The 18,652-nt window shown below is 49.1% G+C and overlaps 1 protein-coding gene across 1 annotated transcript in view; it reads right to left on the minus strand.

Moving 5' to 3' along the window:
* Positions 1-18,260, minus strand: part of LOC119951025 (CD209 antigen-like protein E) — a 36,209-nt gene extending 17,949 nt beyond the window's left edge. The window contains exons 1-3 of the mRNA XM_038774059.1: positions 18,088-18,260; positions 16,243-16,362; positions 14,323-14,508 (exon numbers count right to left, since the gene is read on the minus strand). Of these exons, the coding sequence (XP_038629987.1) occupies positions 14,323-14,508; positions 16,243-16,362; positions 18,088-18,151 (370 nt within the window). The 5' untranslated portion in view covers positions 18,152-18,260. The remainder of the gene's footprint in view (positions 1-14,322; positions 14,509-16,242; positions 16,363-18,087) is intronic.
* Between the last annotated feature and the right edge of the window lie 392 nt (positions 18,261-18,652).

Consider the following 18,652-nt stretch of genomic DNA (forward strand, 5'->3'; position numbering starts at 1 on the left):
CCATCCTGGACCCCCTACACCAATTACTAAAAAAAGGACAAGCCTCGGAATGGTCTGCCCGCCAAGACAAGGCTTTCAAGAAGATAAAACAACAGCTCTCCTCAGAAAATATCTTGGCATACTACGGCCCCAGGAAAGAGTTGGTGCTCACTTGTGATGCATCTCCATATGGCGTTGGACAGTTCTGACGCACAGGGCACAACGGCCAGGAACGGCCTGTTGCATTTGCTTCCAGGACATTAGTAGCAGCAGAGCAAAGTACACCCAACTTGAAAAAGGAGGACTCGCTGTGATCTTTGCGGTGAAGAAATTTCACCAGTACTTATATGGGCGGAAGTTCACAATAATCACAGACCACAAGCCGTTGCTGGGTTTGCTGAAAGACAAAACAGTGCCACCAATACCTTCGGCCCAGATCCAACGTTGGGCCCTACTACTGGCAACGTACCAATATCAACTGGATCATCGGCCGGGAACCCGGGTGGCAAACACCAAGCAGGCTGCCATTACCGGACACCCCGCCATTGGTACCCAGAATACAAGAAAATGTGATGACACTACATTTCCTGGACAACCTTCCAGTGGCCGCACAAAACATTTGTTTGTGGACACTAAAGGGACCTGGTTTTAGCAAAAATAAAACACATGGTGCTGATGGGGAAGATGGAAAGACCAGTCCAGGGAGAATTTCACCCCAACTGGAGCAGAAGAGAGCAGATCACTTTGGAAGAGGGAATACTGCTATGGGGGGGAATGAGTAATAGTTCCAAGTCGAGCTATCATCATTGGCACACTGGAGAGATGCTGGCCAGGAGCTATGTCTGGTAGCCAGGCCTGGACACAGACAGAGCGGCATTGGTAGGTCGGTGCCAAGAATGCCAACAAGGGCAGAGGTTGCCCCCGGCAGCCTTACTGCACCCATGGGAATGGCCGGGTAGACCATGGTCGCAACTTCATGTTGATTTTGCAGGCCCGTTTATGGGTTCAATGTTTTTTGTGATTGTAGTTGCCTATTCCAAGTGGCTGGATGTCCATAAAATGAACTCGGAAAAACAGCAACCATTGAAAAACTTACCACCTCGTTTGCAACACATGGTATCCGGGAGGTGTAGCTTCAGGTAATGGATCGGTTTTCACCAGCCAGGACTTCGCAAAATTCATGAGGTCAAACGGCATTCGATCGGTGGGGACTAAATTGTCACCCTGGCTGTTCGACTATAGGCCAACCCCAAACACCTCAATGGGAATAGGACCAGCGGAACTACTCATGGGCAGACTAATTCGGACTAGGCTCAGTCTACTGTTCCCAAATTTAGGCAGAAGAGTAGAACGGCACCAAGATGCCCAATGCAGGGGCCACGACAACACTCGCCGAGAATTGCAGTTCAACACGGGTGAAAAGGTAAGGGTCAGAAATTATGCCAATGGCCCCACATGAGCAGCATGAACAGTCAAGGCCAGGACAGGGCCTGTGTTGTATGAGATATGTGTAGGAGAACATGTAGTTTAAAAAAAGCACCTGGACCAGGTGTGGGCCTCAGATTCGTTTCCACACCCAGAGCTGACTCAGACCAGCATACCAAGGACTGTGGAGAGCCCTCCCTGACAAACGATTCACGCCGCTCCGGCATTACTGGTGAGGATATCGGATTTGGATATGGACACTATAGATGACGCCGCGGCTGTCCCCTTGTCGCCGGAGGAAGGAGGTGAAACAACCCTCAGGCGCTCTCATCGGAAACGACGGGCGCCTAGCCGTTATACCCCCCCTCGGAGGCCAAAGTGGAGCAGCCGGACCTGGCGCAGAAACTAAGCAGGAGACCCATGAGTCACGAGGACCATGGAACTCCTCAGACTTTGTGGGGGAGGGGTGTAATGACTTAGGCCAGGCCTTTGAGATTGGCCAATTAGAATATGAGTTCCCTGATTTGTGGCCCAATCAGGGAACCCCTTTCTGTGTATATAACAGAGTGTTAGATCCTTTGCACTCCCAGTGTAGACAGCAAGCTGAATGTATCTGGTTGTTCGGCTGTCGGTTTTGTCAACAAAAGGAATTTCTGGTGAAGGGGCTTCTGTCTCCGTGAACTTATTACACTTATGCAGAAACTAACATAGGAAAAAGGTTATTAAAAGGCCACCCTGGGAAAATGGGCTCCACATAGAACATACAGTGCAGAAGGAGGCCAATCGGCCCATCAAATCTGCACCAACCCAGTTCAGCCCTCACTTCCACCCTATCCCCGTAACCCAATAGCCCCTCCTAACCTTTTTAGTCACGAAGGGCAATTTATCATGGCCAATCCACCTAACCTGTATGTCTTTGGACTGTGGGATGAAACCGGAGCACCCGGAGGAAACACACGCACACACGGGGAGAACGTGCAGACTCCACACAGACAGTGACCCAGCGGGGAATCGAACCTGGGTTCCTGGAGCTGTGAAGCCACAGTGCTATCCACTTGTGCTACCGTGCTGCCCAGACATACCAAGACCATAACCCAAATTATAAAAGCAGAATTAGAGGACAGGGACCAACAGCAGAACAGCAGCTTATATGGGCAGTTGATGATCGAACAATTAAAAGAGAATTTAGGTCCGGTCTATAAGGGACAGGTTCCATTGTGGATCAGCGATGAGCAGGTGGAGCACTTATTCGTAGGGAAAAAACAACCAAAATTATGTGGCTACCAGATGAGGCAATTGCCAAAGGTGTGGTTTAATGACTGCAGGGGGTCCCTGGGGAAAGCTGTAGGCATAATCTTAGAAATTCGAATCATCACGGATGACCGGACTCGACTTAGGGTATTTGAGGTAGAAAACGTAGGAATAATTAACGATGACGTCTGGATAGGATATGACAGGACTTTACCATACACAGTGGAGAAGGAAGGGAGGCTCATAGAGAGATGTCAGCAAACTGACAAGATAATTGCATGTCCACTCGGACACAACAACTCGTGATGAAGCTCCAGCGGTATGTCTTTAACCTAATCTACACACCAGGCACGTTTCCCTGGGTTTCTAGGGCGATGACTCATCTTTCATTCTCACTCCACCGCATAAATATTTCCCACTTTCTCTGTCTTATAGCTTTGACAAAGGGTCATCTGGACACGAAACGTTAGCTCTTTTCTCTCCCTACAGATGCTTCCAGACCTGCTGAGATTTTCCAGCATTTTCTCTTTGGTTTCAGATTCTATCAGCCGCAGTAATTTGCTTTTATCCAGAAGACTGCGGAGATTTGATCGGTGTAATAACCCCCACAAGGACCACGGGGAAATCAATGTTAATCTCCCTGTGGAACCTGTTGACTACGAGCCCCTCAGATAGGGGATGGGGGCCACCCAGCTGGAGCACTTTGCGACTACACATTGGGCGACAGGGTAAGATAGTGGTTAGCACTGTTGCTTCACAGCATCAGGGACCCGGGTTTGATTCCTGGCTTTGATTACTGTTCGTGCGGAGTCTGCACGTTCTCCCCTTGTCTGTGTTGGTTTCCTCCGGATGCTCCGGTTTCCTCCCACGAGTCCCGAAAAACCAGCTGTGAGGTGAATTGAACATTCTGAATTCTCCCTCCGTGTACCCGAACAGGCACCGGAGTGTGGGAACAAGGGAATTTTCACAGTAACTTCATTGCAGTGCTAATGCAAGCCTACTTGTGACACAAATAAAGATTATTATTATTAAAAACTGTCCCAAAGCAGGGCCTGGTGTGGCTGGTTGTCCCAGTGAGGACTGGATTGGGAAGAGAGTTACTTCCATGGAAGAATATTGTAGACAGTTCAATCCATCCTTGTTCCATTACCACTGGCTTCCTCTAGTTACAAAATTGAGATGTTCAAGTGGGCTGGACACAGTCAATGGGGAAAAACTGTTCCCGCTCGTTAAAAGATCCGAAATGAGAGGGCACAGATTTAAAGTGATTTACAGAAGAAACATATGTGATGTGAGAAAGCACTTTCGAGCGGTTCGAGTCTGGAATGCATGGCCTGGGAGTGTGGTGGAGGGAGGTTCAATCGAGACATTCGAGAGAACGTTAGATGATTACTTGAGTTGAAACAATGTGCAGCGTTACACCCTCACAATCTACACAGTGAGATCGCCCAGTGGAACTGAATTGGGGCAGTTAATGTCTGACTTTTCAACATGAGCAGATCCCCAGGCAACTGCCTGTGCTGTCGACCATCAAACTGGACGCAGCACGATGACCTCCGACCCCTGTCAGACCTGCCACCTGCCAGAACCTCGGAACCCGTGCCTCCCGACTGAATCATTCTACACGCCTCCTCCTGTCATACCAGCCTCACTCTGAGAAAGACATTCAACAATCAGCCAACCTCCCCTCCCCCTCGGAACAAACATTTCCAATTGATTCATGATTCTGGACTCTGGACACGTGTAAATCTGACATTTGTGTTTTATTGCAGTGGTGCCCAGAACCCTGTTCCTTTTTCCACAACTCCCATTTATTGTGTGTGCGTAAAATGGGGTTGTGGTGAATTATAAATACTAATAATCCACACTGTATTGTACAACATGTGTTGAGTCTGTATATTGTATTGGATCACATGTAGTTGCGCGGCTCTACCCATAGGGGGAGATGAGGAGCTTTTAAGACCATAAGACATAGGACATAGGAGTGGAAGTAAGGCCATTCGGCCCATCGAGTCCACTCCACCATTCAATCATGGTTGATTTCAACTCCATTTACCCGCTCTCTCCCCATAGCCCTTAATTCCTCGAGAAATCAAGAATTTATCAATTTCTGTCTTAAAGACACAAATGTCCCGGCCTCCACCGCCCTCTGTGGCAATGAATTCCACAGACCTACCACTCTCTGGCTGAAGAAATTTCTCCTCATCTCTGTTCTAAAGTGACTCCCTTTTATTCTAAGGCTGTGCCCCCGCGTCCTAGTCTCCCCTGCTAATGGAAACAACTTCCCTACGTCCATCCTATCCAAGCCATTCATTATCTTGTACGTTTCTATTAGATCTCCCCTCAACCTCCTAAACTCCAATGAATATAATCCCACGATCCTCAGACGTTCATCGTATGTTAGGCCTACCATTCCTGGGATCATCCGTGTGAATCTCCGCTGGACCCGCTCCAGTGCCAGTATGTCCTTCCTGAGGTATGGGGCCCAAAATTGCTCACAGTATTCTAAATGGGGCCTAACTAGTGCTTTATAAAGCCTCAGAAGTACATCCCTGCTTTTATATTCCAAGCCTCTTGAGATAAATGACAACATTACATTTGCTTTCTTAATTACGGACTCAACCTGCAAGTTTACCTTTAGAGAATCCTGGACTAGGACTCCCAAGTCCCTTTGCACTTTAGCATTATGAATTTTGTCACCGTTTAGAAAATAGTCCATGCCTCTATTCTTTTTTCCAAAGTGCAAGACCTCGCACTTGCCCACGTTGAATTTCATCAGCCACTTCTTGGACCATTCTCCTAAACTGTCTAAATCTTTCTGCAGCCTCCCCACCTCCTCAATACTACCTGCCCCTCCACCTATCTTTGTATCATCGGCAAACTTGGCCAGAATGCCCCCAGTCCCGTCATCTAGATCGTTAATATATAAAGAGAACAGCTGTGGCCCCAACACTGAACCCTGCGGGACACCACTTGTCACCGGTTGCCATTCCGAAAAAGAACCTTTTATCCCAACTCTCTGCCTTCTGTCTGACAGCCAATCGTCAATCCATGTTAGTACCTTGCCTCGAATACCATGGGCCCTTATTTTACTCAGCAGTCTCCCATGAGGCACCTTGTCAAAGGCCTTTTGGAAGTCAAGATAGATAACATCCATTGGCTCTCCTTGGTCTAACCTATTTGTTATCTCTTCAAAGAACTCTAACAGGTTTGTCAGGCACGACCTCCCCTTACTAAATCCATGCTGACTTGTCCTAATCCGACCCTGCACTTCCAAGAATTTAGAAATCTCATCCTTAACGATGGATTCTAGAATTTTGCCAACAACCGAGGTTAGGCTAATTGGCCTATAATTTTCCATCTTTTTTCTTGTTCCCTTCTTGAACAGGGGGGTTACAAAAGCGATTTTCCAATCCTCTGGGACTTTCCCTGATTCCAGTGACTTTTGAAAGATCATAACTAACGCCTCCACTATTTCTTCAGCTATCTCCTTTAGAACTCTAGGATGTAGCCCATCTGGGCCCGGAGATTTATCAATTTTCAGACCTTTTAGTTTCTCTAGCACCTTCTCCTTTGTGATGGCAACCATATTCAACTCTGCCCCCTGACTTTCCTGAATTGTTGGGATATTACTCATGTCTTCTACTGTGAAGACTGACGCAAAGTACTTATTAAGTTCCTCAGCTATTTCCTTGTCTCCCATCACTAGATTACCAGCGTCATTTTGGAGCGGCCCAATGTCTACTTTTGCCTCCCGTTTGTTTTTAATGTATTTAAAGAAACTTTTACTATCATTCCTAATGTTACTGGCTAGCCTACCTTCATATTTGATCCTCTCCTTCCTTATTTCTCTCTTTGTTATCCTCTGTTTGTTTTTGTAGCCTTCCCAATCTTCTGACTTCCCACTACTCTTTGCCACATTATAGGCTCTCTCTTTTGCCTTGATGCATTCCCTGACTTCCTTTGTCAGCCATGGCTGCCTAATCCTCCCTCTGATAACCTTTCTTTTCTTTGGGATGAACCTCTGCACTGTGTCCTCAATTACTCCCAGAAACTCCTGCCATTGCTGTTCTACTGTCTTTCCCACTAGGCTCTGCTTCCAGTCGATTTTCGTCAGTTCCTCCCTCATGCGCCTGTAATTACCTTTATTTAACTGTAAAACCTTTACATCTGATTCTACCTTCTTTCTTTCAAATTGCAGACTGAATTCTACCATATTATGATCACTGCTTCCTAAGTGTTCCCTTACTTTAAGGTCTTTTATCAATTCTGACTCATTACATAACACTAAGTCCAGAATAGCCTGTTCCCTCGTGGGCTCCATCACAAGCTGTTCCAAAAAGCCATCCTGTAAACATTCAATGAATTCCCTTTCTTTGGGTCCACTGGCAACATTATTTACCCAGTCCACCTGCATATTGAAGTCCCCCATGATCACTGTGACCTTGCCTTTCTGACATGCCCTTTCTATTTCGTGGTGCATTTTGTGCCCCTGGTCCTGACCACTGTCAGGAGGCCTGTACATAACTCCCATTATGGTTTTTTTGCCTTTGTGGTTCCTCAACTCTACCCACACAGACTCCACATCGTCTGACCCTATGTCGTTTAGTGCTATTGATTTAATTTCATTTCTAATTAACAAGGCAACCCCGCCCCCTCTACCCACCTCTCTGTCTTTTCGATAGGTTGTAAATCCCTGGATGTTTAACTGCCAGTCCTGAACCCCCTGCAACCACGTCTCTGTGATGCCTACCACATCATACCTGCCAGTCACAATCTGGGCCACAAGCTCATCTACCTTGTTTCGTACACTGCGGGCATTTAAATATAGCACCTTTAATTCCCTATTGACTGTCCCTTTTTGTTTTCTTAGTGTGGTGGACCTTGGTTTACTGAGCCTTTCCATACACTGTGTCATATTTTGTGAGATGGGAACTATCGTAACCTCTCCTGAGCTCTGTCTTTTCGTGATTTTTTGTAATTCTAAGCAGCTACGCTTCCCACTGATTCCTTCACCTCTTGGTTCCCTGACTTTCCCTTCCCCCCCAATCTCTAGTTTAAAGTCCTATTGACCACCCTATTTACTCTTTTCGCCAGAACACTGGTCCCAGCTCGGTTCAGGTGGAGACCATCCCAACGGTATAGGTCCCCCCTGTCCCAAAACTGATGCCAGTGTCCCATGAAAAGGAACCCCTCTTTCCCACACCACTCTTTCAGCCACGTGTTAACTTCCCTTATTCTTGCCTCCCTATGCCAATTTGCACGTGGCTCGGGCAGTAATCCGGAGATTATGACCCTTGAGGACCTGTTTTTTAATTTGAATCCTAACTCTTTATAATCTCTAAACAGGTCCTCTTTCCTAGACTTGCCTAAGTTGTTGGTACCGACATGGACCACAACAACTGGATCCTCCCCCTCCCTCTCCAATATCCTTTCAAGCCGGTCAGAGATGTCCCGCACCCTAGCACCGGGCAGGCAACATACCATGCGGGACCCTCGATCCTGCTCACAAAGGATACTATCTATCCCTCTGATAATAGAATCCCCTACAACTACAACTTGCCTATTTACTTCCTCCCCTTGAATGGCCTGCTGAACCATGGTGCCTTGGTCAGCTGACTCATCCTTCCTGCAGCCCTGTTCGCCATCCACACAGGGAGCAAGTGCCTCGTACCTGTTGGACAGGGTCAAGGGCTGAGGCTCCTGAGTTCCTGACTGCTGGTTCCCTTTACCTGCCTGACTTGCAGTCACACCCTGCTGTCCCTGGCCACTGGCAGGATTTAAATTATTTACTCTGACAGGTGTGACTGCCTCCTGAAACAAAGTGTCCAGGTAAGCCTCCCCCTCCCGGATGTGCCTCAGTGTGTGAAGCTCAGACTCCAGCTCATCAACTCTGAGCCGGAGTTCTTCGAGCAGCCAACACTTACTGCAGATGTGGTCGCTGCAGCTCGCAATGGGATCTGCCAGCTCCCACATCAAGCAGCTTAAGCACATCACCTGACCAGCCATCTCTAATTAATTAATTTGTTTAATTTAAGTTTACGAGTTTTAAATTTGGGGCAGATTGGTTATCAACCAATCAGATCACAGCTTCCCTCTGACGTCACTTTTGAAAAAAAAAGTGGAAAACAGGAAGTTACCGTTAGGTCTGTATACTCACCCAGAGATTGCTCCTCCTCCTCTGAACGGCTGAAACTAGGCCAACGGACAGAACTTTTTTTTTGGTTAGAGGAGGAGGATGGGTGGGAGACACTACGTAAGTAGTGTTTCGGGTAAAGCTGTCACTCGAGAACAGCCCCTTCACAAACCACCTTCAACTTACGCTGACCGCACTGCACGTATGCAAATGTCCCCGGAACAGCCAATCAGAAGCTCTGCTCTGCTGCCCTCTGCTCCACCCTTGGCTCCGCCCATGGCGCCACCCATGGCTCCTCCCCTTAACCAGATGTATTAAGGTTGATGCTGAGAGCCTGCCTGCCAGTTCACCTGGAGTTCATCTCGGCACAGGCAGGCTCTGTTGTAAGACGATTAAAACCACTGTTCACTTCTAACCACGTGTCGCGTGAATTGATGGTTTCATCAATTTAATTGTCTTAAGAAACCGTAAGGAACGACTATGGAATCAGCCCTCAAACCTGATCGACTGGAACTCGACCCACAGGATGCAGAGGCGAAAGAAATCTTTTCACACTGGCTCCGATGTTTTAAGGCCTACCTGCCTGAAGCAAGCACCAATGAAACGACGGAGGAGCAGAAACTCAGCCTTCTGCACGCAAGGGTGAGCCATCCTATATCTACTCAGTTAAACTGTACCGGCTCATATACAGAGGCCCTGGCCCTACTCGACAGAATGTACGTGAGGCCTGTCAATGAGGTCTACGCGTGCCACGTTTTTACTACTCGCCGCCAGTGCCCCACAGAATCGCTAGAAGATTTTCTAAGAGACTTAAAAGCCTTGTCCCAGGACTGTAATTCCCAGGCTGTAAATGCTGCAGAACATAGGGAACTCGCTGTCCGCGATGTAATTGTTGCAGGCTTCAGATCCAATTACATGCGCCAGCGACTGCTTGAGAAGGCGGCCCAAAATTTAGAAGACACCGTTGAACTCCTACTACTATGGACGTTTCGTTTCGCAGCCTCACCCCGTTCCCTGCGGACTCCACGACTCCGTCATGGGCCCCATACCAGCGACTGCACCAGGCCTGCGCCGCGCGGCCACCCAGCCACTATGCTGCCCCAGCCTGCCACTTTTGTGGCCAGCCCCAGCACCCACGGCAGCACTGACCGGCCCGCAACGCGACCTGCAGCAGCTGCATTCACAAAGGACAGTATACCAGAGTGTGTCTGACGAAGAAATCCCCAGCCTCTAACCCCCCCGCGGCTCAAAGCACTCGTTCTCTGAATTCGCAGGCCCTCAGGCCCCGTAACGCTGCGGCCTTTACCTCGACTCCGCCCCCACCCACCACGTGCAACCCATGGGGGCCGTCATCTTGGCGAACCACCACCACGTGGTTGACCACGTGCGACTCATGGGGGCTGCCATCTTGGACGCCATCTCCTCGCCGCCCGCCACGTGCGATCCACGGGAGCAGCCATCTTGGGCTCCATCCTCTCCAAATTCAGAACGTCTGATCGAAGACTGCGACCTCAGCGGGCATTCACCACGGGGCCACCCCAACACAGCAGACCGAGCCGCCGACTACCCGCAACTCAGCGCAGTCACGTTGGACCAGTCGTGTCCAAAACACGTCCGCAACTCGATGACGACCGTTCAAGTAAACGGGTACAGTACTCCGTCCCTCTTCGACTCCGGGAGCACCGAGAGCTTCGTACACCCAGATCTGGTAAGACGCTGTTCGCTCCCTGTTTTTCCTGCACGGCAAACTATCTCCCTCGCTTAGGGCTCCCACTCTGTTCACATCCAAGGGCGCACCGTCGCGACCCTAACGATCCAAGGTGTTAGTTACTCTAATTTTCAACTATACGTCCTGCCCGAACTCTGCGCCCCACTCTTACTGGGACTCAATTTTCAGTGCAACCTCAAGAGTCTCACCCTCAGCTTCGGCGGACCCCTACCCCCACTCACCATTTGCAGCCTAGCCACGCTGCGAATCTCCCCCCTCCTCTCTTTGCCAATCTCACTCCGGACTGTGAACCCATAGCCACTCGCAGCACGTGGTACAGCCTACAAGCCAGGGTGTTTATCCGAACCGAGGTCCTGAGGCTCCTATGTGAGGGGATCATAGAGGCCAGTAACAGTCCCAGGAGAGCTCAGGTAGTGGTCGTCAAGACCGGGGAAAGATTCCGCATGGTCGTAGACTATAGTCAGACCGTTAATTGGTTTACGCTCCTCGGTGCGTACCCCCTCCCCAGGATTGCAGACATGGTGAATCAGATCGCCAGTATCGTATTTTCTCCACGGTGGATCTGTAGTCTGCACACCACCAGCTGCCAATCCGCCCAGAGGACCGCCACTACACGGCGTTCGAGGCCGATGGCCGCCTCTTCCATTTCCTCCGGGTTCCCTTTGGCATCACGAACGGGGACTCGGTGTTCCAACGAGCAATGGACCAAATGGTGGACCAGTACGGGCTGCGGGCCACGTTTCTGTACTTGGATAATGTCACCATCTGCGGCTATGACCAGCAGGACAACGATGCCAACTTCCATCGATTTCTCCAAATCGCCCAGAAACTCAACCTCACTTACAACATGGAGAAATGCGTTTTCTGCACGACCAGGCTAGCCATCCTCGGCTATGTCGTGGAAAACGGAGTCCTGGGCCCCGATCCAGACTGTATGCGCCCCCTCTTAGAACTCCCTCTCCCTCATTGTCCCAAGGCCCTCAAAAGGTGCCTGGGATTCTTTTCATACTATGCCCAGTGGGTCCCTCAATATGTGGACAAAGCCCGCCCATTATTTAAGGCCACACTTTTCCCCCTGTCGGCTGAGGCTCGCCAGGCCTTCAACTGCATCAAGGAGGACATCGCCAAGGCGGCCATGCGGGCGGTGGATGAATCCGTCCCTTTTCAGGTTGAGAGCGATGCCTCAGCGGTAGCTCTTGCAGCCACATTAAATCAGGCAGGGAGACCAGTCGTATTTTTCTCCCGAACCCTCTCCACTTCGGAATTTCGACACTCCTCAGTCGAAAAAGAAGCACAAGCCATTGTGGAGGCTATACGTCACTGGAGGCACTACCTCGCAGGTAGGAGGTTCACCCTCATCACCGACCAAAGATCGGTTGCCTTCATGTTTGACAACTTGCAAAGGGGCAAAATTAAAAATGATAAAATTCTGAGGTGGAGGATCGGGCTCTCCACCTACAAATACGATATTGTGTATCGACCGGGGAAGCTCAACGAGCCCCCAGATGCACGTGCGCCAGCACGCAGAGCGACCGCTTAAAAGCCATCCACAATGATCTCTGCCACCCGGGGGTCACCTGGCTCGCCCACTACATTAAAGCCCAAAATCTGCCTTTCTCCACCGAGGAGGTAAAAGCCATCACCAGGGATTGCCCGATCTGCGCGGAGTGCAAACCGCACTTCTACAGACCAGACAGGGCCCACCTGGTCAAGGCCCTTCTAGGCCCTTTGAACGCCTCGCTATTGATTTCAAAGGGCCACTCCCCTCGACTAATCGGAATGTGTACTTCCTGAACGTCATCGACGAGTTCTCCCGATTCCCTTTTGCTATCCCGTGCCCCGATATGACCTCCCACACAGTCATTAGGGCCCTGCATAGTATCTTCACCCTGTTTGGTTTCCCCAGCTATGGACACAGCGACTGGGGTTCGACCTTTATGAGCGACAAGCTGCGTCAGTACCTGCTCGACAAGGGCATCGCCTCGAGCAGGACTACCAGCTATAACACCAGGGGGAACGGGCTGGTGGAGAGGGAGAATGCGATGGTCTGAAAGACCGTCCTACTGACCCTCCGGTCCAGGAATCTCCCGATCTCCCATTGGCAGAAAGTCCTCCCAGACGCGCTCCATGCAATTGGGTCCCTCTTATGTACCGCCACCAACCAAACCCCTCACGAGCGGCTCTTTATTTCTTCCAGGGGCACTACCACGGGGGCTTCACTCCCGGCATGGTTGAAGACACCGGGCCCAGTACTCCTCCGGAAGCATGTCAGGGACCAAAACTGACCCACTCGTAGAAAAAGTGCTTCTACTACACTCGAACCCCGAATACGCCTTCATAGAGTACCCTGACGGCCGTCAGGACACCATATCCCTCCGGGGCCTAGTGCCTGCAGGATCAAACCCCACCACTACTACCGCCGAGGTACCCCTCACACTACACCCCACACAACGCGCCGCGGCCCACGCCCCCACGCCTACCAATTTGCTACACATGTTCCGCGCGCCCGCACCCGCAAGCTTCCAGTGCCCCCACTCCCCAGTCGAACCAGACGGGTGCGAAGCTCGGACAGAATCACCCCCGGAGTCCGCCATCGTACCCCAACCGACCGTGATCATCCAGCCACCAGAAGGAGCTGCAACCCCGGTGCTCCGCCGATCACAACGGACAACTCGACCACCGGCAGACTCAATCTGTAAACCATCACCCCCGCCGGACTTGATTTTTTTTACAGGGGGTGAATGTGGTGAATTATAAATACTAATAATCCACACTGTATTGTACAACTTGTGTTGAGCCTGTATATTGTATTGGATCACGTGTAGTTGCGTGGCTCTACTCATAGGGGGAGATGAGGAGCTTGTACTGGGCTCCACCCTTGGCTCCGCCCATGGCTCCACCCATGGCTCCTCCCCTTAACCGGATGTATAAAGGTTGATGCTCAGAGCCTGCCTGCCAGTTCATCTGGAGTTCATCTCGTCACAGGCAGGTTCTGTTGGAAGACGATTAAAACCACTGTTCACTTCTAACCACGTGTCGCGTGAATTGATGGTCTCATCAGGGGTGGAATGTGTGAAACCCCTCTCGCCTGTGTGTGTGTAAAAATAAATTAAACCTTTCATTTTCAGCTTGCCTTGAGTGTGCTGTGCAAGTTATTAACAGAGTATTGGAACCTTTCCAAATTATGGGTTGGGGAAAATATGTTACCATTTGTAAAGGGGGAATAAAATTTTTTATGCCTTCCTCATTGTGGAAGTTACGACTAATGGAAATGTCAATTATCCAGCATCAATCCTCAACCTGCTGACCTCTCCGAAGGTAAACACTATTGGATTTTTGATACTGGACTTTGGACTGGCAAGAAACAGTAATTATTTTCACTGGGGTCTTTATCCTGTATCTCTTACATTCTCTATTCACCCCCTCCCCCATCCGTTGTCTTTTATTCTGTTAGCCGAGAAGCAGGCAAATTTGCAACCCTCCTCCAGTGTTGGAGTGTGCCCAAATAAACGAACCCTCTGAGTTAATCCTGTTTCAGGATTCCGATGGGATGATTGCCAGGAAATTAGAATACCCCAAAAATGTTGAGGTTGCCCTTGTGAAGGAGGGAAGCAAAAACACATTTATCTCCACGGGTGGCTGCTCAGAGACAATATTAGGGCTGTTACGAATTTTAGAAACAATGGTCTCTACGTAACAGCTTTGCGAGGCAGTGGGGGGGAAACAGGGTGTCCGGAATCCCAGAAAGGGACAAACTGTGGGAGGTGCATTGGGAAAAGGGGAACTTTTAGCTTGTACGCACCTGATAAGATTCGGAAGGTATTGCAGAGCGTGTTTGCCCTCTCGCTGGTTCGGGCCAGGGTCGCGGACACATTCTGGAACTTTCCCTTCAGCATCGTCTGGTTCCACAAAGACTCAGCAAATGTCCTGTTCAACTGGCGTTCGATTGCATTTTGACATGCGTCTAACTTCTGGTTCGATAGCAGAACTGAGGGATGGAGAAAGAGGGAGAGAGGAGAATGTGGGATATATCAGAGTGCTACAGTGAGGGATGTGGGTGTATCAGACTGTTACAGTGAGGAGTGTGGGGTATATCAGAGTGCTACAGTGAGGGATGTGGGTGTATCAGAGTGTTACAGTGAGGGATGTGGGATATCAGAGTGTTACAGTGAGGGGTGTGGGATATATCAGAGTGTTACAGTGAGGGGTGTGGGATGTATCAGAGTGTTACAGTGAGGGGTGTGGATGTATCAGAGTGTTACAGTGAGGGGTGTGGGATATATCAGAGTGTTACAGTGAGGGGTGTGGGATATATCAGAGTGTTACAGTGAGGGGTGTGGGATATATCAGAGTGTTACAGTGAGGGGTGTGGGATATATCAGAGTGTTACAGTGAGGGGTGTGGGATATATCAGAGCATTACAGTGAGGGGTGTGGGCTATATCAGAGTGTTACAGTGAGGGGTATGGGATATATCAGAGTGGTACAGTGAGGGGTGTGGGATATATCAGAGCGTTACAATGAGGGGTGTGGGTATATCAGAGTGTCACAATGAGGGATGTGGGATATATCAGAGTTTTACAGTGAGGGGTGTGGGCATATCAGAGTGTTACAGTGAGGGGTGTGGGTTATATCAGAGTGTTACAGTGAGGGGTGTGGGATATATCAGAGTGTTACAGTGAGGGGTGTGGGTTATATCAGAGTGTTACAGTGAGGGGTGTGGGATATATCAGAGTGTCACAATGAGGGATGTGGTATATATCAGAGTGCTGCAGTGAGGGGTGTGGGACATATCTGAGTGTTACAGAGAAGGGTGTGAGATATATCATAGTGTTACTGTCCCTAGGACATGAAATAAATCATAAAATGTTGAAATCTAACTACTTTTTTGCATATTCATTCTTTGAATCCTGCCAACAAATGGCAGCTACATGTGATATGATTCAAGCATTTTTGCGGTATCTTCTGTTAATTCCCAATATCTTTCACTCAACAAAATCAATTCCCTCACTCTTGTTGGTGTTGAGCAACCTCATCTCACTGTGTCCCCATCAACTTTAAACTAATTCTGTGAATCCTGTTTCAGCTGACTCATCCAACCTGAACAATAAATCATCCGTGAAGGTGTCCTCACTGGGCTCTGAGATTCTGGACTCTGTTATTCACGTCAACTGATATCCATATCTGTGGTAACTTGTTAAAAAGGTGTCAAATCTCCTCTCTCCTACCTTTCTATCATCAGTTTGTGTGGGTGTATAACGCTCTGAGAATCTATCCCGGGTTTGAATGTTTGAGTAAACTATAGCTCTAATACTGCCCTAAAGAGAGTTTGCTGCAAATCACTTTAACATAACAAACAGAAGGGCAGCATGATGGTGCAGTGGTTAGCTGCCTATGGCACTGAGGACATGGGTTCGACCCAGGCCCCAAGTCATGTGGAGTTTGCACATTCTCCCCGTGTCTGCATGAGTTTGCCCCACACAACCCAAAGATGTGCAGGTTAAGTGGATTTGCCGTGCTAAATTGACCCTTAATTGGAAAGAAGTAATTGGGTACTCAAAAATTTAAAAAATAACAGACAGATTGTTTTGCAAACACGTCACAGCTTATTTCAAAGATTAAAATGCCTCTGCTTCCTGACAGAGAGAGGGTAAATAAAGGAGTTCAGTTCTGTCTCCCCTCCCCTGTCTGTCACAGTGACAGTGTGAGGCTCATTTTCCTACCATGGACTCTCAGACCGATAGCAATTGCCAAAGTGAAGATTAAGACATTGAGGGCGACCAGGCCGAGATGTATCGAAGTTATTGAGCATCTTCCTCCAGCTGTTTCCTGTCTGGTTTTACCTGGAATAGAGAAGTTGAGAATGTTCGGAATCTTGTGTAATTTCATGAAATCATCATAGAATCCCTTCAGTGCAGAAGGAGGCCATTCAGCCTATTGAGTCTGTACCAACCCTCCAAAAGAGCATCCTACCTAAGCCTACACCCCCTATCCTATCCCCATGACCCAGTAACCCTACCTAACCTTTGGGCACTAAGGGACAATTTAGCACGGCCAATCCACCTAACCTGCACAACTTTGGACGGTGGGAGGAAACCGGAGCACCCGGAAAAAACCCACGCAGACACGGGGAGAACGTGTAAACTCCACACAGACAGCCACCCACGGCCGGAAATGAACCCGGGTCCCTAGCGCTGCGAGACAGCAGTGTGAACTACTGTGCCGTCAATGTTGACAGGTCCACATCTCTTAGAGAGGGAGATAAGCAGCAATTAGCATTTTTTTCTTTATTAGTTAATGGGATGTGGGCGTCACTGGCTGAGCCAGCATTTATTGTCCAACCCTGAGGGTGTTTTTAGAGTCAGCCACATGGCTGGATCTGAAGTCACATGTAAGCCAGACCGGGTAAGGATGACAAGGGGCTGGTTTAGCACAGGGCTAAATAGCTGGCTTTGAAATCAGACCAAGGCAGGCCAGTAGGGAGGGTTCAATTCCCGTACCAGCCTCCCCGAACAGGCGCTGGAATGTGGCGACTAGGGGCTTTTCACAGTCACTTCATTTGAAGCTTACTTGTGACAATAAGCGATTTTAATTTCCTTCCCTAAAGGATATTATTGGGGTTTTAATTTGAGATTTTATATTGAATTCAAATTCCACCATCTTGCCCTAGTGGGCTTTGAACTCAGAGCAGTACCCCAGGTCACTGGATTACCATTCCAGTGACAATAGCAAAATACCACTGCAACCCCACCATCTAACCCTCCCAGGAAGGGTTCAGCACAGGGTTAGATTCAGAGTAAAGCTCCCTCTACACTGTCCCCATCAAACACTCCCAGGACTGGGTACAGCATGGGGTTAGATTCAGAGTAAAGCTCCCTCTACACTGTCCCCATCAAACACTCCCAGGACAGTTACAGCACGGGGTTAGATACAGAGTAAATCTCCCTCTACACTGTCCCCATCAAACATTCCCAGGGCAGGAACAGCACGGGGTTAGATACAGAGTTACCTGTACCTTAGTTAGATACCTCTAACTAAGATCAGAATGAGAGGCTGACCTGAATCCTGGGGCATCAGGCCTCTCTGTGTGTCCCTCACCATCTCTCAAACTCTCTCTGTCTCTCACTCTCCATCATATCTCTCTTTCTACATCTCCCTCTCTCTCTCTCTCTGTCTCTCTTGGTCTCTCTCTCTCTACTTCTCTCACACCAGATCTCTGGATCTGTGGAGACTGCGTTTACCTTCGCAGTCACATACACAGGATACCAATACTTGAAATAGTACAACACTATCTTATTAAGCCAAGAGCCGTTGAACATACTATCGCTGTGGGTCAACACAAAGTTAGATTAACTGAAGACTTCTGCTTATCCTGACCAGTCTAAACTGTTTGCACATGGTGAAGGTCTGTCAATGTCTCCAGGTTTGTCTTACCTGGACTGGGTGTTGTGTCTTTGCTGATGTTTCTCATATTGATGTAGGTGCTGTCCTGCTCCCTGGTTTGTGTCTGAGGGTCTCTCTCTCTCTGTCTGTTTCTCTCTCTCCCTCTATTGAAAGGTTTGTCTTACCAGGTCTGGGTGTTGTGTCCTTGCTGATGTTTCTCATATTGATGGAGGTGCTGTCCTGCTCCATGGTTTGTGTCTGAGGGTCTCTCTCTCTCTGTCTCTCTGCTCCGTTCCTGTGTTGTCACTATCTGTCTCTCTCAGATGTGTCTCACTCTTTCCTCAGACTCGATGCCAGTGTGAGAACTTCCTCAAAGCTGTTTGTGCCTTTGTTCCTTTTCGCAATTACACTTCCTGTGATATAAAAGTCTGTGGTTGTTCTGACTCTGTGTCCAGCAGTTTCCCAGCAACAATCTCTCACTCCATCTTTCACACTCCATTGTGTGGGGGTGCGAAAGGAGCCATTATGGTGAATGTATTACTGCAATAACCACCATGTGTATCTGTACTACGCTGTTGCCCTTGTGGGCTCCACCTCTGGGCCATTGTATGGTATTACCCATAATGTAACATGTTGGGGCCTGTGTGGGCTCCGCCCCTGGCTCCTCCACTTGAGGGGACGTATGAAGAGCAGTCGGCCTGCAGACGGCTCACACTAACAGATCAGTCTCAGACAGGCACTGTTCTAGTT

Source organism: Scyliorhinus canicula, chromosome 16, assembly GCF_902713615.1.
Source record: "Scyliorhinus canicula chromosome 16, sScyCan1.1, whole genome shotgun sequence".
NCBI classification, from domain to species: domain Eukaryota; kingdom Metazoa; phylum Chordata; class Chondrichthyes; order Carcharhiniformes; family Scyliorhinidae; genus Scyliorhinus; species Scyliorhinus canicula.